The 21,395-nt window shown below is 49.2% G+C and overlaps 1 protein-coding gene across 1 annotated transcript in view; it reads right to left on the bottom strand.

Annotated features, from left to right (window-relative positions):
• Positions 1-387: 387 nt before the first annotated feature.
• Positions 388-21,395, bottom strand: part of PPARGC1B (PPARG coactivator 1 beta) — a 91,542-nt gene continuing 70,534 nt past the window's right edge. Inside the window, exons 4-12 of the mRNA XM_038414880.2 lie at positions 20,869-20,985; positions 15,417-16,599; positions 14,372-14,408; positions 13,611-13,675; positions 11,747-12,545; positions 10,221-10,296; positions 9,298-9,419; positions 8,740-8,891; positions 388-4,468 (exon numbers count right to left, since the gene is read on the bottom strand). Of these exons, the coding sequence (XP_038270808.1) occupies positions 4,365-4,468; positions 8,740-8,891; positions 9,298-9,419; positions 10,221-10,296; positions 11,747-12,545; positions 13,611-13,675; positions 14,372-14,408; positions 15,417-16,599; positions 20,869-20,985 (2,655 nt within the window). The 3' untranslated portion in view covers positions 388-4,364. The remainder of the gene's footprint in view (positions 4,469-8,739; positions 8,892-9,297; positions 9,420-10,220; positions 10,297-11,746; positions 12,546-13,610; positions 13,676-14,371; positions 14,409-15,416; positions 16,600-20,868; positions 20,986-21,395) is intronic.

The following is a 21,395-nucleotide window of genomic DNA, read 5'->3' as shown; positions in this document are numbered from 1 at the left end:
GGGGATAGATATTTTCCATGGGCAACATCAGCTCTAAAATCCTGCATTCCCCAGCTGTCCCTCCCCAGTCCAGACATTCAGAAACAATCCTCATCTTGAGAAGTCATGGGAATGCACTAGATTCTGCCACAAAGAACTGTATCTCATGCAAAACAATGAGATTTAATGGGTCAGTGGATGAGAAAAGGGGACTGGGGCTTTATAATTTACTCTGCATGTCAGATTTTGTACCTGATAGCAAATGGAAACCATCAAGGGATTTTCTGTGTGTGTGAGATATATATATATACACACATAATTAAAAAACTAAATGCCCCTTTCTGATTGCCTATTTTAACACACCATTTTTATTCCCACCCTCATTCAGAAACTAAATTTTATCCTTACATAAGTCTCTGCTTCCCTCATAGATGCATGGCTTCTTCCGCACATTGGCATTATTGCTGCACTGTAGTTATTACTGGGGGTGGGGGAGGGAGAGAGAGATATATGGACCTTGAAAAGCAAATGTGGGGAAAAGTGGGAGAGTGTCCCTTTAGAAGGTGGGACTGTGCGCAGAGAAGGGCGGAGAAGACAAGGAGGGGTGTCGCTGGGGAGGAGTCCCTTCCTTGGCTGGTATGCACTGTGCAACTCTGTATGGGAAGCGTCGGTGAATGTGCCATAGACATAGGCTCAGCTGAATGGTGTAACACCCACAGAGACTCTCTCCCTCTCTGTAGAGTGCCGGCTTTGTGGGACTTAAAGCTATTCCTTTCAGACTGCTATTTTCCTCCCCTCGAGTTGACGCCACGTTCTCAGAATAACCCTCTCCCATCCCAGGGAAAAGATGTGGCTCCAAATTTAGGACACAATCCTGCAAGATGGGGAGTGCCCCCAACCCTGGGTGACTTCAGCACCTCCCTGGATTGAGCCTTGATCAGTAGCATACTAGGAATCAAACTGCATTCTTTGATTGTGACTGGCCTCTGAGCAATCATTCCCCTACCAAAGCTAGGAAAGGATCCACACTCCATTGGCAAAGAGCATTCCCATCCAGAACACCGTATTATATAACTCCTCCCCTAGAATCTCCTGCTGCAGAGTGTAGCCCTGCAAGCCAAGGGCAGCTTAAAAAAAAAACTCAGTCCAGAGGGTACAATTTTTACACTAGACCTAGTGTGAGTGACATAAACAAAGCAAATATTCATGGCTATGCTTCTCAGGTTGAACATCCAACCCTCGGCAGCCACTAAGAGGTACTGGTCTGAGCTAACCTGCGTAAACTGTGCGTACATTCCAAACCATAGCCCCCCTGGCTTTACATTCAGCAATACTGGCTTCACTGCGTATGTGGTCACCAGAAGCACCAACAGGAGCTCATTGCCCAGCCTAGGCCATAACCATAGGTGTGTGCGTTTGTGCACTTGAGTGCATATTGCATAAGTTCTGGAGACACTTCTTGCAAAAATAATTTATAGGCTTCAGGCAACACGAAGACCACTTATTGCATCTCTTCCTATCCTAGGATTGCAGTACTGACTGACCCTGTGCATCACGGGATCTTCCTTCCTCTTCAAGAGTATCTCACTTGATGCGCTGACGTTATGCAACTGTCATTGGCCAATGGCCAACACAGGAAGTCCAGCCTCATGAAAGCAATACGAGATTTAAAACCGGGTGTACTGAAATCAAAGTTTGTGAAGCGAGTGAGTGATTCACACTGAAGGAGGCTCCTTTCAGGTACCAGGAAGTTCTCCTTATAGCTGCATTCAACCCCCTTTCACATTCTTAACATTTGATGCATTTTCCATCTCTGACCAAAGCCAGCGTTGTGAGCTTTGATCCATCCTTGTCTTGAGCAAGGAGATGGAAGAATTACACATATCAGTTTTGATTTATCGTTTTCTGAAAAACATCAGCACAGCACAGGACAGTACTACTCACCCTAAATGTGTCGCTATATACATTCTATAATAAGCTCTATAGCAATCACATGTAAACATCATTGTTGTGAGGAAATACTAGGACAGAAAAAGGCAAAGCTACAATGAGGTTACTGCCAATAGCAGATGCTCAGTCTAGGTCAGAGTTACTTGTGTAATTTAGCTTGGGTGAGGAAGAGCCCATGATTCTGTTTTACAGTAGGGACGCAATCGGGTAACTACTCTGCAACACGACTGAAGTAGCATGAGGAATATGCCATGCAAGTGCTCAATAATTAACCCATTAATGAAGGTTTTGGGAAGTGTTGTTTAAGTCACCAGGTAGCTCATAGGTAATTACCATGTAACTGGATATTTTTAGAACCCTGAGCTCCACGTTATAAGACAACTAATCAGATAATTGTCCTAGGGTCACACAGAGCCAAATTCTAGCACCCTTCCGCCTTGAATAGTATCTTACATCACAAGCGATACCATTGGTGTCAATGGAGCACACTACAATTCAGCAGGAATCAGTCTTAGAATCTAGTCCTGTGTAATTACTTTTTGGTCATGTGTACCCCATATGATGAAGTAATACCATTACAATACGTCAGTGCCATGTACTAGGGGAGACCTTAAGGAAATCTAATCTATCTATTGGCAGAATTTAAGGCTATTATTCTATCTACAAGGGATGGCTCAATCCCTGCGGTCTCACCTGTGTGTGAAAAACAAACTGAAAACGTGGGGGCAGGTTGTGGCGTCAGCAAGGTTGTTTAGTCCCCACTGTTAAACACTGTTTCTGGCTTGTTTTTTCTCTGACTGCCTGGTCTCTCCCCGGCTCAGATATGGAATGGCTTTAAAGTTTTTAGGTCAACTCTACAGTGAAGCTGCTGACTGTGTGCCTTAAACCCAGCCCTGCCGATGGGCTTTGCAAGGACCCCCATGATTGGGGATCTCTGGGAACCAGCGAGACGCAGGCCAGAGTTAGTGCTACCCAGCAAGCAATGAGGTGACAGCAGCAGGCAAACACCCACCAGGGCTGCAGTGCCTCCGTCATTGGCGTACTGCTAGTCAGTAGCCTGGGGAGATGAGGACCACTGGAGAGATTGTGACAGCCAAGAGAGGTCAATAGGGAGATCGGATTTGCTAACTTCCTAGTGGGATGGGGTAGGTCTATAGCTTATCAGACACCACTCAAAGAAAGGGTGGCATTCTGTGTGCGGCAGGGATGTTCAGCTTAGCTGCCATGCCATCTAGCTGCCAGTCTGAGTGAAAGGAGACTTTTCTCACCCAATTCCCCTGCATGGTGTGGAAATAGCTGCAGCAAGTTGCTTTGCTCCAGCTGAGCCAGCCAACGGATGGAGCTGGGGAGGGCCCAGCAGCATCTCACAGAGGCTTTAGCTGATCATCTAAGTGGAGCTGTGATCCTCACCTACTGCAAGACCAATGCACCTGCCTGTGTATTGGGGGGGATAGCCCTTTGGGGGCTTTTAGAATTCACTCTCTCCCAGGCTTTCAAGGCAGGACAGCAGCTTCACTGGATGGTGCCCGATCCCATCACCAAAGCGGCCTGCAGCGATTAACTCCCATGGTGCCCAGTTTGATAGTGTTCTAACTTATAACTCCCCTTCCCCCAGTCCCACAAAGCTGCACCATTGTACAACAGCGCCAGCTCTGGACCAGCCAGTGCCAAACCACTAAACTCATCACTTTCCAGCATGTTCAGTCTCAGGTAGCCCGAGATTGACAGCTGGAGACCCAGGACTTCCAGCCATGCAAGCAGGAAGAATGGCTTTTCCAACACACTGGAGTGCCAAACTCCAACCCTATTCTGTTCCAGTTCACCAGGGGCTGGGGCCCGGGCTGGCTCACTCCACAGCTGAAGGGGCAAACTCTGGTTCAGTGATTAATCCAGGATGCCCTCCCGGACTGACCCCCATCTGCTCAATGGCTAGTGCCTCATTACAGTGCATAGTTAAAAATCAAGGAAGCGATACAATAAATCTGAATTACAGTACATCTGAGCCATAAATACATTTTTAAGTATATACTTTTTTCTTCTATTAAAAATTAGTTTATAGTCCTGATTCTATTCACAATTAATGGTTTCATCATCACACACTACAGACAAAAAATGTTATGGTGAACACAGCTGCAACTCCACTCCGGGAGCTTGGGTGGATGTTGGGGGACCCGGGGAAGGCGGGGGGAAGAGAAGGCTCACTCCAAAACAACCAGTCAGAAGCAAGGATACTAATGTGTGGCAGTGGAACATCAACACCATGGGGACTCACAGACAGAAGCAGCTTTGTTCAATGTAAACATCAATTTAAAGGGACAGCAGTCTCTCTCAATCTCTCTCTCTTTTTTCATATACTTAATAATTTCTTTGAAAACGTAAACATATTGGAAGTGCCTTGACTGAGGTATTGAGGTGTTCCTCCAAGGTTAAGGCTGTTATCGATGCAGGCTTCGCTGGGCCTCCTGCAGCAAGCTGTCAAAATCCATGGTCTCATACTTGCTTTTCACTGGAGCTGGGGATGACTCCTCCACATTGGAATCTGGTAAAGGCAAGGACAGAGTATGAGATAGGGTGCAGGACATCTGCTGGGGTCACAAAGCACTGACATCCTGCTTCTCTTTGAAGATCAGTGTAGCTACTTAATTATATTTAAGACTTATAAAGCACTTCACATGGGTGGACTAATTAATCTGCACTCTTCCTCATAAGGCAGGAATTGTCCCCATTTAACAAATGGGGAAACTGAGGCACAGAGCGGTGTTCTGACTTGCTCTTTCTCACATTATTATGATGATGTGTTAGAGTAGAACCTTTAGCCCTCAGCCACTGGGGCCTTTTGTGCTAAGTATTTGTACAAACACATAGTGAGAGAGAGTTCCTGCAGCAAAAAGCTTACAGTTTAGATAGGATAGACAAACGTTGAGAGAGAAAACAGGTGAAGTGATTTGATCAAGTTCACTCAGCAAGTCAGTGGCATAGGCAGGAACAGAACCAAGCGCTCCTGAGGCCCAGCCACTGCCCCACCCACTAGATCAAACTGGCTCCCAGTGAATTAGTAGTAGCAGCGGGGATTAGAACTCAGGAATTCCAGGGTTCTAGTCAAATAATCAGTCCACGCTGCCTCCTCAAAAAAGTGGGTCTGGGTTTTCTGTTTAATTAGATGTAAATTACACCGTGACTTTCACTTCCAACAGCAATCTGACCAGCCACTCCCCACCTGACTGAGCACCCTAACAAATCTGGCAGTAGATGAGCTCACTTTCTCTTAGCTCTAATGCAGTGTTTTTCCCCTCCATCTCAGAGAAAAGCCTTCTCTTTTCAACAGAGCAGAGAGGGATTTCTCCATCAAAATCCTGGGCAATTACTTGTTTTCTGTTGTAGACAGAGGTGGTAGCAGACCCTATAGCTAAGATTGCTCAATGCTTCCCATTATAAGAAACTGTTTCCAATTGATTCTAACTTTGCCAAACTTTAGTCTGAAATTTTCCATTCCGGGTGTCTGACTCAAGCTAAATTTTTTGAAAAGTTTCAGCTAAAACAGTCCAGCCATTTCTGAGAATGAGACTAAGGAAAAAATACACTGTTTTGCCCAGGTTAAAAAAATTCTTACAGCTGATTCATTAAGAAGCTCTCACAGCTCCATGCTTTGGAGCGAGGGCTTGAACAGGGGAGTTACCCTGGTGTCAGGGCCATACCCTTCCCCATCCCTATGGAAATGTGCCTGAATTTGGGCAAGGTCTGAGCCTCTGAAAAAATTCAGTTCAGACATGATCAGTACAGTTTGGTTAGAGTTTGGCAGCTAAGTTCTCTGAAGATTGCATCTGCACTGAATATCTCTGTACCGTCATGGCTCCTCTGTGCCAACCGGCCTGACCGAGCACGCTCCAGCTCAGCGATGGAAGGGCTGAACAGGGCTTTCCCGATAATTGCTCATCCTGGCTGCTACAGAAAGCAATTGCTCCTCTGTGGCGCCAGGCGACTGAAACTAAGAGAAGGGAAACCCTCTCTCCTGTGCAGCATGGAGGAGAAGGAAAAAGCCGCCTGACTTGAATGGGAGAGGGGGAAATGGTGGAATAAGAGAAGAGGGGACCGGGAGAGGCTGGGGCAGGACAGAGGCAGAAGGGTCTGTAACCACTAGAACACACTCCCCTATAAAACCTGGACAACCCAGGATTCCTGTGTCTCAACATTCCTTTGCTGCTAGCAAATAGCTGTGAAACTCACTGGCAAAGTACGTCTCCATCCCTGGTAGTGGCAGGCCCTCAGGGACGTTAATAGCCTTCTACTGCTACCAGTTACTCCATTAACCTTAGTGATGGAGGACTGTGCTGGGGATCTAAAGCTTCAGCCCTCGCTGATGACCCATATGGGGTTCATTATGTTCACAGGATGAAGTTTGTTTTTTAAATTTTTTAAGTTTTTAATCAATGTAGGAAATTACTTTAAAAACCCCAAGCACCCTACATTAAAAGAACATTGAGGTTGCAAAGCCAAGCTTTCAAGTTAGGAAATGCCAGAATTAAAGATGCCCATGCTCCCTTAATTCAGTCCACTCCTGTGTATGCATTATGATATAATCTTTGATTACATACTATTTTTTGCACAAGAGCCCTGCATCATTCAGTTCACAGGACAGATGGTGGTCACAGGTGAATGAGGCTGTTGTTTATAGCAGGGTTTCTCAACCCGTGAGTTGCGACTCAAAATTGGGTCACCAGTATGTTTTAAAGGGCTGCATGGCCACTCCAGAGGCTCTGGTCCCCTAGGACTGGCTGGGCTCAGTTACCTGCTCTGGACATTGCAACCTCCAGGGTCATAGTGCCACTCAGGTTTGACCCAGCTGCCTCTCCGTCATGATGATGGGGGGACCAGCCAGGCCAAATTTGTGTGGTGAATGCAGGGTGGGCTTTGCAATGCCCTCCAGGGGCTCCCTCCTGCTGCAGCAGCAGTACCCAGCCCTCTCCCCTGGCCTTTTTACTAAGTCACAACAGGCTATCAACATTTACAAATGACTCCTGAGCCCCAGCTGGTTGAGAACCTCTGGCCTACAGGACCCCTGCGTCACTCGGTACAGAAGCTGGAAGGTGTTCAGTGGATGAGGCAGGGGACTGAAGGAAGATACAGGATGGTCTCATGATTAAAGCGGCTGAATGAACTGGATTCTATCCCTGCCTCTGCCACAGAGTTCCTGTGTGATGTGAGCAAATCACGTAGACCAATATTTTCATAAATGGCCACTGTGTGTTCCTCATTTTCTGGGGGCTGGACTTGATACCCTGGGATCTGATTTACAGAAATCCTGAGCACTCACAGCAGCAACTCAGGACAAGGGGAGCTCTCCTCTTGTCCTCAATAGTGCTCTACATGCTAAGTGCTCTGAAAAATCAGGCTCTGGGCATCTCAAGCCCAAATTAATTGCCACTTTGATAGTTTTGGCTTTAATCTCTGTGCCTCAGTTCCCCGCGTAGCAATGCTCCCTGGCCTGCCCCCTCACAGGGGGGCTGTGAAAAAAATGCATTAAAATTTGTGATGCACTCCACTACTATAGTGATAAGGACCACAGAAATGCCCAGGGGAATATTAATAATTCTGTGTTCCTGCAGGAACAAACGGTGTGCACTAAATAAGACTGGGGCCCATAGACTGAATGAAGAGGAAAAAAAGAAATATTGAAGAACTACTCATTCACTGAATGAGGCAGGGATCCTGTGGTGAAAATAATCTGTGATCATGTAATTAAAGATTGTATCATAATTCGGACACACCAAGGGCCTGAACTAATTTTTGAGCGACTGGCTTTGCAAACTTAATGGTCTTTTAACAACTTTTTTTTTTTTTTTGGATTAAACATACACATAAAGTGTGTAGAATCTGACTACACAAATGCTTGGCCTGGAACACCTCTGAATCAGACACTGCCAGATGCATCACACAATCATGGGACGGGGGGCCTTCCAGTTGCTACGTATAACTTTGATGAAAGATATGTGATCTAGTGGTTAGTTCCCGGGACGAAGGCTCAGTAGTTCCTGTTTCTGATCCTGACTCTACTACGGACTAACTCTGTGTCCTTGGGCAGGTCATTTTGCCTCTCTGTGCCTCAGTTTCCCAGTATGTGAAACTGGGCTAATAACTATTCACATCACATGGGATGTTGTGAGGCTTTAATTAATGTCTGTAAAGTGGTTTGAGGTCCCGGGATGAAATGAGTTGGAAAGTGCAATGTGTTATTACAGTTATGCCAGGATAATGTGGCCACTCCTCACAAAGCTGCTCCCAGGGAAAGCCCTTTCCACAGGTGTGTGTGTCTATCTATTCCTGCCATTTTTCCTGCCGGCTGCCATGGACTGGTCTGCAGGTCTGCAGCACTCAGCAGGAGCAGCTGGAGTGTGGGCTACAGGGAACCTTGTTTTTTCCTCCACTCTGAAGACTAAATGCTTCCCCCCAGCTAGCCTGGGAAAGGCATGCCTTGCAGCTCTGCTGCTGCACTTCCCCTTGTGCTCCCTGATGTTCAGAGATTTCCCAGCGCTGCTGCACCTCCAAGCTGTGGTGATTAAATAACCCCCCTGTGGCACATTACTAAAGGAAACTCCCCGTCAAGGAGAAGTCTGACTGGGGCAGCGAATCCAGACCCACGAGGGTTTAATGGACAAAGCAGGCGCCTCCCACGTGACTTCACCGGGGACAGTGAAGAGCTGCAGCGCCCCGTTGAGAGGTTTGGGCCTCGGCATTCATAGAAGGCCATAAAACTCCCTCTGCCGTAAGGAAATGGGAGTCTGGCTCACCAGTGGGGCCTGCCTGCTTTCTCACCCAAGTCAGTGTATCTGGTCCACAAGTTGCCAAGGCCACCATAGCTCAGCTGGAACGAGGGCTCGTTCCTCTTCCTCAGCGAGGCGCCGTTCTTCAGCGATAAGGCGGCGTGTTCCGAACACCGGTAGGTGATGAAGCCATATTTATCCCCCCTGAGCAGCCAAAGAGAGGAATCAAGAGGTGACTGACCAGGGAGAGGGATCTGATGAGCCTTACCTCCTAAGGGGCTGAGAGCTACATACCGTGTAGGTTGGTTTACAGAGGGCACATGCAGGAATTGTACAGTGCATCTTGCTTGCACCTGTGGTATCTTAACAGTTCTACAGGCCTCCCACACCCACCTTGGCCCAAGGGGGAATTTACAGACAGCTCCTCTGAACCTTGTGAGCCCTAGGATGCGATGTACACCAGGGGACTGTGCTGTTTTAAGGCCATCCCCATTCATCCCATTAAAAGATGAGGATGAGTTAGCCAGCACATGTCCTATGTCCAAAAAGAATTCCTACAAGAATTCCCATTGCTTTGCCAAGTGTGAGCCTGAGCTTGCACTCAACACACCTGTTATTCCTGGTCAGAACCCGACACTCGACGATCTCCCCAAACACTTCGAAGCGTTTCTTCAGTTCACTGGAGCTCATGCTGCTGGAGAGGTTTCTGAGATACACCACCCGGCCTTCACCCTGCACAAGCACAACCAATGCAGCTCAGGCCTGCCCTCTTACCAGGTCTCCCTGCGGCTCCCCTGGCATTACCCATTGGGGAATCCCACTACTGGACAATGCCCCCAAGTCTCTGAGCACATGCAAAGCAAAGATCCGGCCCCTCTGCGCAAACAGCTCTCTGAGCAGCCTCAAAGAGCTGATTTCTTTTCATGCACATTTTCTTTCCTTTATCTTTCAGTTGCATCCTTTCAGCTTTTGCAGCGTTCTCCTTGTGGAAGTGTAACTGTAAGAATGTTACTGAAAATTCCTGTCTGTGGAATTCAGCTTGTGCTGAGCTAAAAATGCCAGAGATGTATGGGGGTGTACAAGGCAACACAGAAGACCAATAAAGTACTACCACTACACACACACACACAGGCTTTCTATGTATATCTGTTGCTTTTTATATACAGTGAGGCTCAGCTCAATAATCACTTAGCAATTCCAAGTATTCCCCGAATTCCCAGCCCTAATTGCTAATTCTGAGTGCAGTGGACGTAGGGTGCTCTGAATTCCTCCAGTGCCAGGGATTCTGAATATTGCCAGCGTCAATAGCTTGCTCTTTATCTTTTCCCCATGCCCTTGTTTAAAATTGGCCCCACCCCCAGGAATGCCACAGCCAGGGCCAATACACTCCACCATCTCCTTTCTGGAGTGGGAGATGAATTGAGGGGCTGCGAATTGCTTTGTCCCAAGATTTAAATGGGCTTCAGCAGGATGAAACCATCTGCTCCCACCTCGTTCAGCACAGCACCCCCATGGAGCCTGCAGGTCACTTACAATGGCCTTGTCACGTCTCTTCTCAATCTGGTCCCGGCTCGCGTTTCCCCCTTGACATTGCTCGCTGTATTCACATCTGTTTGTAAGCAAGCACGAGAGAAGAGTTCAGTGCAGAGCAAGGGATCCTGCAGGGGGAGCTTTGGCAGTCAAAAGGAAGTGGAGGCACAATCAAGTTGCCGTGTCTGGCACAAGCTTTTAAAAAATCTCTAACTCAAGAGACTCCTGGTGAGTAGGCTCCACTGATGCCAAGTGTGGATCCTCCAGAGAAGAGCCTGGCTTCCCAAACCAAACAAAAGCGCTTTAGTCCTGGTTCCAGGACTTAAGCTGCAAGGGAAATCATTCTTTACAGATATTTGATGTGGCTCCCTATCTCCCTCCTGCCTTCTTGTAGCTCTCCCCTTCTCAAGGAGCTCCTGGCTCCTCCCCAATTCTCCTCCTTGTACCACCAGAGAAAACCACCCTCAGACAGGTCAAGCATTGCCTGACTGACCAGTGCCAAGCAGCCACTGGTGTATTATCACTTACTTTTAATGAACTAAAATAAATGACTGGAGGTAATTTCATCAGAACTCTCCCCTGCTGGGTTGGATGGTTGGAAGGGCCTGGGATTGATATGCAGTGTATGCCATGCGCAGACTAGGTGCTCTGCACACCCATGCTCTGTGGCAGAGTGCGCTGGCTTTGTGATTTGCCAGCGGGTGCTTGACCACCACTCCACCCCTTTCCCCAAGACCCCACCTCTGCCCTGTGTCTTCCTGCCCCCACTCTGCCTCTTCCCGTGCCCACTCCATCCCCGTTCTGCCCCCTCCACTGAGCGCACCCCAGTCCTGCTCCTCCCCCTCACCACTGCATGCCGCTGCACAGCTGATTGTGGCGGGTGGGAGGCACTGGGAGGGAGGGAGAGGAGCTGATTACCAGAGCCTGCCGGCAGGCGGGAGGCACTGTGGTGGAGGGGGAGAAGCTGATCCGCGGGGCTGCTGGTGGGTGCTGAGCACCCACTGTTTTTTTTCCCTGGGTACTCCAGCCCTGGAGCACCCACGGAGTCAGTGCCTATGCTCTCTGGAGGTGTTCAGTGCTAACTCTGCACTGTACGGTGTGTCAGAGCTGACTCCTAAATCTTAACACCTGAGTAATCTTTGGGATTGAATGCTTGGATGTATCCCTGGGAGTCGGGGGGAACACCTCGGCTTCACTTTGGGGTCATTGTGTTCGTCACACAGACACAGAGAACATCACTTGGCATGTCTCTAGCACCGGCTTTTTGTCTTGGCATCTCACAGTGCTTCACAGAGGAAAACAAATGTATCCTCATTTGACAGATGGGGAAAATGAGGCCAGGGAGATGGAGAAGTGACTTGCTCAAGGTCACACAAGGATTTGGTGGCAGAGCCCAGGCCAGTGCTCTGTTCACCTGCCTCTCTTATACCCCCAGTATAAACCGCCAAGAACTTATTTTGCTTAAATGTGGTTGCAGGCTGGGACTCATCAGTCCCACCCTTCCCCTCCTGCCAGCTGCCCTACTATACCTGAATGTCCGTCTGTTTGCTGGAGACCTGGACCTGCAGCACGAAGACCCAGAACTGGATCTGCTCCGGGAACAGTGGTGCAAACTGGACCTGGCAAGTGGGTTCCTGCGCAAACAAAGCTTGGATTCCAATGGACGCTCGCAATGTTCTTCCTCTTCCTCTTCCTCCTCCTCCTCCTCCTCTACGGGGGAGCTGCTCTCACTGCAGCTATCTTCAAAGACAGTGTCATACTCGGGGGTCTTGCAGAAGGCCGTGCCCTCATCTTCAAGGGCACTGTCCAGGAAGCCGAAGTGCTTGGTTAAGCTGGCTCTGATCTCCTGGTCTCTGAGCTGTTTGCTGCACTCCTTCCACAGGACCTCACCCTTCCCCTCCTTGCTGCCCTGGCCCGACCCCTGATAGTGTGCATCTGGCACTCTTCGCTTATGCTCACCCTCCGTGTGGCTCTGGGGCTCCCAGGATTTCAGCACTTTCCTCTGGAGCGTGGCCTCAGGTTTCAGCACCTGGCAGTAGTCGTGGTCCCCGAAAGAGTGAGAAAATGGCCGCTTCAGCACCCCCTGCTGCTCCGAGGAGGAAGGGCGCAGGGCAGCTCGGCTCAGGTGTGCGTAAAGCTCTGTTCGCTCTGGGTGCTTCTTCATGAGTTTCCTGGAGGCTAACACGTCGACTGCCGCTGCTGAGGTTCTTGGCCCCGGGATGGAGGAGGTGATGGTGGCTTCCTCCTTTGCTGACCCATGGGGAATGTCCGGCTTATACAGGTCCTCCTCAGTAGGCTTGTATGGCGGAGTGGTAGGTGGTGTGAGACCTAGACCCCCCCACAACAAACCACAAGAGTGAAACTCTTTGAGCAGAGCTTTCCCACTCTTACCACAACTGGTCATGGCAAGAGGAGCTAGGTCTGGGTGACTCTATGGAGAGCCACCAACCCTCTACTCTGTAGTGAGGGGCTCCCTGATGCTTACTACTAGCCTCCTGTCTTCAAAAGAGGGTCATTGCAACACCACAGTGGTTTGCAGCTAGAGAGGCCCACAGGATCCCCTTCCTGCCTCCTCCTCAAAACACATTGGTGAGAAAGGCCTTTAACTGGATTGTCAGAGGAGCTGGGCACTCATGAAGCAGTGGAGGTCAGCAGGCACTCTGCACCTCTGAAAATTAGCCCATGAGCTTGTTAATCATACATTTAGCCTGTAGTTGTTACGTATCATTACATCTAGATAGCCAAGCAGATTTGGACCTGGGCAGTGCTTGGAAGGGAGACTTCCCTGGCAAATGCCCTCAACAGCAGACCCGTCGTGAGCCCAGTTCCCATAGTCCTTGTCAATCCTATAGCAATTTTTTGAAAAGCAAGGATTTGAGGCCTAATCCAACCCCTACTAAAGTCAATGGAAATGCTCCCATTAACAGTTAACTTTATCCTTGGGGTTCTGACCAAATTCAAGTAGAGAATGTACAATTTGGCTCCTTGTATTTTCCATAGTTCCAGTTCAATACAGGATTCCTTCTCACTTCCTGGATGGATCTGTTGTGCAGTGTTGCTGTATACCATTGAACAGCTGCTATGTTCCACCCCAGAGGTGGTTGCGTTTCAGTGGTATCTGAATTGCTTAAATAAGTAGTTGTAAAGTGCTGAGGCATCCTTTCAGATGAAAGGCACTACAGAAATGTAGGTTTTTATTACTAAAATCCATTATATTTACACTGTTTAAATAATTCCTCAGATTACCACCACCCCCACCACATCTGGAAGTGGTTAGCGCTAGATTACTTCACACTGAATTTTTGGTATTGTTTCCCCTCACCTTCCAACGTACACAGAGAGAATCCCAACAACAGAGGAAGGGAGCACTGTCTCTTTACATGAGTGGCTTACCTGCAGTCCCACACAGCTCTACAGTCAGCACCTGCTCAAAGTTCCTCTTCCCAAACGTAGGATCACTGGAGAGGAGAAGAACATTAGAGGAGCGGGGAGGTGATTATATGAAGATCAGAGACTGAGAGTACTGCTGAAAGAGCAGCACAGAGACCACGACCAAAGGGGGAACAGAAAGAGGAGATGTCACCTATACAGGATGCCTACTGTGTCCCTCTCCAACTCTCTGTGGCATCAAGGATAGTACATGATGGGGGGAGGAGGGCCCCAAAATTCAAGCCTCCGAAGCTTTTCCATTTTGCCTCCTAGCTTGAGACAGAGGAACAGGCAGCTAGAGAGAAACTCCAGCAGAAATGTATCCCTCACAGCCAGAGCTCCAAGTCCTTATTTCCAGGGAAAGGAGTCAGAGAAGTGCCCCCACTATCTTCTCTCCAGCATATGGCACTTCAGCAGAGAAATCCATAGGCATAACCTGTCCTGAATTTGAGGGCCTGGAGCTACGCTATCACTTGCATTTAGGATCCCAGTCCAAGACACTGTGCTTCAGACAAAAGCCACAGCTAGTCAAATGTCTCCTCCCTGCTGCACCTCGTCTTCGTCTGATTGGTAAAAGTCCTGAAGTTTTGCCTGGCTGGCTATTTTAACTTTGAAATTTAAAATGAGTGTCCATCCAGGCAAAACTACAGGCCACCTGGCAGTCATGCTGGCCCAGACTGCCACCGGGTTGCGTTTAAATTGCTGGTATTTTATTTTACACTTACGTTTGTGCCAAGGACAGCGTGAGACACGTGGGTGTTTCTGAAAGACACGGAGAGAAGCAGAATTACTGAACATGCTGCATTCCCTTCAGACTGATTGATTGCATCACACCCAGAAAGAGGAGGCAGCGTGGGCTAGCAGATTAGGTGAGGGCTTGGGCGCCAAGAGCTCTGAATTCTGGACCTAGTTTGGCCACGGCTTGCTGTGACTAGGCCAGTGACTTTGCCTCTCTGTGATTTGGTTTCCCCATCTGCCAAACTGGATAATACCTGCCTGTGTTGTGAGGGTTATTCACATAACATTTGTACAGCGCTTTCAACATGCACATGCTAAGGTGCTGCTAATAATTAATAGTATTACAAGGGACTCCAGGGGGAGCTCCGCCCGCTCCTCAGCTGGAGGGGAAGTATTCTATAGGATGAGAAAATGGGGAGATCCTTCATGGGTGGTTTTGCAGTGATTCACTCAGTAGACAGTGTCTTTTGATGAACACATACTACTTGACACTTATTTTGCCATAGATCTCAGCCATAGATCTCAACATCCTTCAAAAAGGAGGATCTTGTCCTTGCCCCATTTTAAAGATGAAGAAACTGAGGCACAGAGAGGGGAAGCAGCTTGCCCAAGGGCAGAGTGACCCAATGGCAGAGCTGGTCTCTCAGCCCTCGCCCTGCCCACTGGACTATGCACCCCACAAATTGCACAGAGAAAACCCAATAGCACTGGAAAAGTTTGGTGTTTGCCCCGTTGGCTGTGGGGTCTGCAGTGCACGGCCATTCACGGGCACATGCACAAATGCTTCCTATGTCAGCCAGGCAGCAGCACTGCTACAAGTGACTCACCGCCCAGCGAGCGCAAAGGGTATGACATGCATGGCTAGTGCTTAGTATACCACAGACCAGCTTAGCCTATGCTAAGCCCCTCATGCACTGACGGCCTGGGAAGAACAGAGTCAGCAGGGGTACCTTTGAGCATTAATTCTGGCAATGCCAGGTCAATGCTGGGGTTAATTCACTTCTAGGCCCCAGTACTCACTCTCCTCCTTACCTGTTTCATGCAACGGGGTGCAGTGCTGGCTCTCATCCACCTCACATCCTTCCCCCTTAACTGGGCTACCTAGCGGGGGGGTCCGGGTCTCCGGGTGGTTCTGATACTTGCTGTCCCCCTCGTCTGTACCGCCCACCTCCACCTCTGCCGCTGGCTCTTCTGCACTGAAGTTCTCCAGGGCTGGGCACAATGCGGGCTCCCGAAAGGCGAGAGCATCCTTCGCCCAGCTCTCTGCTGCCTCTCTGGGGACAGATGGCTCTGGGCGAGGTTCATCAAGAAATGACAGCCAGTGGCCGAGCTCAGGGTTGAGTCTCATGGAGCGCCGGACAGCATAAATAGTGCTCTCCTGCTTCCGTCCCACTTTCCCTGAGGTTTGCTGGGCTGGGAGAGCCACATGGTTCCCAGTGGCACCCTCTGGGCTGCTGGTCTCTCTCTTGGCTTCAGACTCGGCCTTGGGGCTTTGCCTTAGCTCTGTTTTCTCCAGAGGCATTTTGGCTCTGGACTGATATCTCCCAGGAGAGCCCTCAGCCTCCTGAGCAGATGCTCTAGGAGACCTGGAGCCATGAGGCCTGACCAAGGAAGCGTACACAGGTTTGGCCAATCTGTATGGCTTGCTCACGTCACACAGCAGGTCCCGGGCCAGTAGCTCCTTCAGGATGGAGAATTCAGGCCATGTGGCTCTAGGCTTCTTGCAGCTGGCTGTTGTTTGCAAGGTGCAGGCTGTCCGGCTCTCCTGACTGCAAAGGGGAGGTATCTGCAAAGGGCAGTCTGGCTTTGCTCTCTTGTAGGGGCTGTTACAGTGCTGGTGCTTCACATCTGCAGGGTCTCTAAGAGGAAGCTTCCTCGGAGGAAGGCAATAGGTATGCATGTAGCGGATGAGCTTCACCACTGTGTGCATGGCCTTCTCGCTAGCCAATTGATCGCTGGAGCCATCCTTGGAGGAGTGAGGCATCACCGGGACCTCACTGGAGCTCAGTGAGTCTTCGCTCGAGTCGCTGTCGTCTCCACTGTTTGCAGAGTGACTCAGAGGGGAGCGGCTGCTTCTGCCTTGGTGCTCATCTGGCGGCCAGGTGGCTTTGGTCTGTAGGCAGCGTGCGGTGGAGGTGAGGTGCTTGTGCAGCTCTGTGCAGCTCCGACTTTGAGCCTGGAGAGAGCTCAACTTTCTGTCCCGGGGACCCTCCGCCTTCAGAGACAGAAGAGAGATGCCCCAGTAAGAACAGACTCCTCCCCCAAATCCTAAAATGAGGCTGTTTAACTAGTGTACCACAAGACTCCCCACCTGCAGAAATACACTCTGTGGGAGCCACAAACCCACTAGGGACACATGTGCCAGGTCCAGTTACTTCACTGAACAATGCTAGGGTGAAATAGACCCTGGGTCCATTTTCTCACGCAGCGGCGTAAGGAAGTGGGCCCTCTCTGGGGAGCAGGGCCTGTTTCTGAGCCCTCGGTATGAGGAGCCGCTGTTTGCACTGCCTGGTTACATGGACAGAGCAGTTGCTTCACTGAACGTCTTTAGAACAAGGCTAGCACGGAGTGACAGCACGACCTCCCTACCGGCACAGGCTGCCAGCCTCGGCTCTCAGCAAAGTCTCCATTGAGGAGGCTGCAGCGAGTTCCCAAGTTTCCAGATTTAGACAGTACATAACATTTATTAGGACTTGCTGAACAATTATAAACAATTAACCTGCGCTGTCCCTGTGATAATGAAAGGGCTGAGGATACTTGGCGCTCCGTGTATTATCCTTGCTCTAAATGCAGTCATTTGCAGTGGCTTCCCGTCCCCTCTGCCCCACACACACCCAGGCATGCACTGCCATTAGGCAGGCTCCACTCTGCCTGAGTTCACAAGGTCACTTTTAAACCAGAGCTGAGTATTTTTAGTGAGACCAGCTCTCCAGCCCCAGGCCCTTCCAAACGTGGTAAGCGCACCGTTACTAAGGCAGGCTCAGTCATCCCTGCAAAGAATCGGCAACAATGCAGTGTGTCAGGGGTTGTTTGTTAGCAGTGAAGGAAGACGCATCCGGCCTCAGTAGTCTACTGGGATCTGTCCTCAAGGTGGTTATGGAGATCTCTTCCCTAGGTATGTCTACTTCATCACAACCAGCTGTGTGGGCCGAATCACATCTCATTATATCTCACTGGAGACACGTGAGTTCAATAACAATGGTTCCTTCATCGGCTGCCTGAGCCCCTACTGCTGCCGGGTCTGATCCCTGAGCTGAGACCATGGGTCGGGCAAGGCAGCGCACCAAGGAGCCTTTGCTCTTTGGAGAGAGTGGATGGAGGTTGCTGTCCTTCTTTGGAACAGACAGCCTCTGAGTGATGCCTCTGGGGGGATTATGAGAACTGGCTGCGAACGGATGAGGAAATGGACGTGGCCTAAGAGAGTATGTCTACACTACAGCTGGAGGCATGATTTCCAGCCCAGGCAGACAGACTTGCACTAGCTCCGCTCAAACTCATGCACTTAAAAATAGCAGCGTGGACACTGCGGCACCAGCGGCAGCTTGGATTGGTTGCTTGAATCCAGGCCCACCCAACGCCCTGATTCTGAGCTCAGGCAGCTTGCCTGAGCCACCGCCCACACCACAATTTTTTACCATGCTAGCTCAAGCTGAGCTAGTGCAAGTCTGTCTGCCCATGCTGGGAATCACACCTCCCAGCTGCAGTGTAGACATGCCCATAGTGCCTGGATCCCAATTCATCATGCTCACCGGTGCTAGCCTGCCCATCTTGTAAACCACAGGCTTTTCGTTAGCCAGAGAACTGGGGTGGCTTAATGTGACGGAATGCACCCCTGTATTCACACCCTGCACACTACTGTAATAGTCTTTGTACAAAATATGTCTTGTAAGGTATCATTTGAAAACTAGTAACTTGCAGTTCAGTAATATCATGGTGAAATGTGTGTAGCAATTATATGTAAAGTTATGAGTTCCCCCGAATGCTGACAGTGGCACATGTTCAAACTCACGGTAGTCCTGATTAGGCAAAACTTGTCAAACAGGCCTATCTTAAACAAAGGAATGCCTATCTCAATTTACATACAAAGTCTTGAGACAGCCAGGAGACCAGGCAAATCTGCAGTTTAGCACAGCCCCTCTCTGGTCTGGACTGCACCCTGGAATGTCATATCTAGTCAGATGCAGAGCAAACCACAGCCTTCTAGAGTGCCTCTCTGAATGAGGGAGCTCCATCTTCATAGCCCTTCCATGCTTGGCTTTGTTGTTGAGCTGCCCATCACTGACATGGTAGTCTCTCTGCTCTGAACAGACTGAGCATCCCGCTCCAAAATTTGTTTCATTCAAGCTGCCCAAGAGCCGGCAGATGGAACTGGCTTTTGGTTACAACTGACCTGGGCTGAGTTTGCACCAGCTACCTAGAGGAGAAAGGCCCTGGGATACAGTCTCCTTCCTGCACCATTCAGGCTCCCTGCATCTCTCTCACCCTGCAGCAGGGCTAGCATGGCAGCTGAACCCCTAAAGCACTCACTTGACTCCAGAGGGGTGACTAGCATCTCTCGTCACCGACTCAGTCCAACCAGCCCAACTGTGTCTGCCGTGGTGGTGTAGCTGTGTCAGCCCCAGAATATTAGAGACAAGGTGGGTGAGGTAATATCTTTTATTGGATCAACTTCTCTTGGTGAGAGAAACAAGCTTTCGAGCTACAGGGAGGAAGAGCTCTGCATAGCTTGAAAGCTCGTCTCTCTCACCAACAGAAGTTAGACTGATAAAAGATATTACCTCATGCACCTCGTCTCTCTGAGCCCAGGTAACACATTCACATGCTGTGGTTGCTCTGCTTGGGCCTCTGAGCAGAGTCAGTTCTCACCCTTCAGTTATGTGGCAGAAAATAGTGCAGGTACGATGGAAACCTGTTAGAGAGATCAGCTAGATAGGCAGGTTACATGGATTCCGTCAGACACAGCTGATCGCTGTAGCTGGTGTCCGTGACAACACCAGCTCTTTCTTTTTAGAACAGTCCTTCCCCCATTGCAACTGATAAGGAACAATGCCCTGGCAGAATTTTTCTGCCTTTCCCAGGCAATCTAAGTCCACCTATCTAATGCACTACACAATTTCCATTATCCAAATGGAAAATCTTTGATGGTGGCTTGTGTTGAATTTCAGGGGATTAGCTTGAATGATTGGTTTGGGCTCTGCAATTTTGATTGCAGCTCTCCCCAGGATAAGTCAACTCAACCAAGAGCAAGTTCTACTATAATTTATTGGGAAGATGGGGATTTTATAAATCAGAACTCCAAAGAACTGACCTCAGGGAAACTGTGAGAGGCTTTCACCCTCAGCCCCGCTGCAAACAAGCTGCCCCAAATGCACAAGAAGAGTAGTTAGGGTCTCTCCAGAACCCTTTTGGGGTTGGACAGACCATACTAAGACAGACTATTTCCCCATGCACAGCACTTTCCCTTCCCCCTTCAGATCGTGAGATCCTTGTCTTATGAAAGGAGACTTAAGGAGCTTGGCTTGTTTAGCCTAACTAAAAGAAGGTTGAGGGGAGATATGATTGCTCTCTATAAATATATCAGAGGGATAAATATAGGAGAGAGAGAGGAATTATTTAAGCTCAGCACCAATGTGAATACAAGAACAAATGGGTATAAACTGGCCACCAGGAAGTTTAGACTTGAAATCAGACGAAGGTTTTTAACCATCAGAGGAGTGAAGTTTTGGAATAACCTTCCAAGGGAAGCAGTGGGGGCAAAAGATCTATCTGGTTTTAAGATTCTACTCGATAAGTTTATGGAGGAGATGGTATGATGGGATAATGGGATTTTGGTAAGTAATTGATCTTTAAATATTCAGGGTAAATAGGCCAAATCCCCTGAGATGGGATATTAGATGGATGGGATCTGATTTATTATAGAAAATTCTTTCCTGGGTATCTGGCTGGTGAATCTTGCCCATGTGCTCAGGGTTTAGCTGATTGCCATATTTGGAGTCGGGAAGGAATTTTCCTCCAGGGCAGATTGGAGAGGCCCTGGAGGTTTTTTTGCCTTCCTCTGTAGCATGGGGCATGGTTGACTGGAGGGAGGCTTCTCTGCTCCTTGAAGTTTTGAACCATGATTTAAGGACTTCAATAGCTCAGACATGGGTGAGGTTTTTCATAGGAGTGGGTGGGTGATGTTCTGTGGCCTGCGCTGTGCAGGAGGTCGGACTAGATGATCAGAATGGTCCCTTCTGACCTTAGTATCTATGAATCTATGTGAGACTCTTAGGCCAAGTGTGTTTTCCACCAGCTTCATCCCTAGGGCTCATTATTCCCCAGTAGCTTCACTCAGAGGCTGTTTATCCCTCCATGGAACCACCATTTGGCTGGTTTGTTTTCTGAATGCCAGTCTTGAGATTGGGTGATTAGGAGATGGGCAGGTGGCGGGCATCCTTAGCATTCCCTGCTGGGACAGGGCCATGGCAGCTGGGATGGGAAATACCTTTGTGCAGGGTCGCTGGGATCTGGATTTTGGGGGCCCCTGGCGTCGTGCTCTCCCTTCTCTCTGAGCCTCACAGCTTGGAGGCACGTGGGACGGAGAAAGAAGCAACTTCTTCAACTAAAAAAGAGAAGTTTTGAGAAAAAGAATGGGAATTCCAGCGCGAACAGCGATCGATCGCGTGCTAACCTCTACTGCGCACATGTGAGGTGGGTTCAGTGATATCCAATCACTGAAGCCAAGAGCCACAAATCATTGGTGTGCCTGCATCTGCTCTTGGCTCAAGCTCGGAATGTCAGCTGTAAGGATCATAGAACCAAGAAAGAAAGAATTTCACACCTCTCTGCATGCAACTTGGCTGCAGGTAAAGAATGTTATAGCCTGTGGAAGTGCTTTATGTCTTCAGAACACTTTACAAGCATTGACACATTGCTGCTCATAACACCCCTGTAGCTATGCAAGATGGGGAAAGGCTGCCCAAAGAGGTGAATTTGCTTGCCCAAAACCACATTGCATTGTACACCATGCCA

Source organism: Dermochelys coriacea, chromosome 8 (genome assembly GCF_009764565.3).
Source record: "Dermochelys coriacea isolate rDerCor1 chromosome 8, rDerCor1.pri.v4, whole genome shotgun sequence".
Classification (NCBI taxonomy): Eukaryota; Metazoa; Chordata; order Testudines; family Dermochelyidae; genus Dermochelys; species Dermochelys coriacea.
Note: the sequence above shows the minus strand (reverse complement) of the source record. Positions and strands in the feature narration are given on the sequence as shown.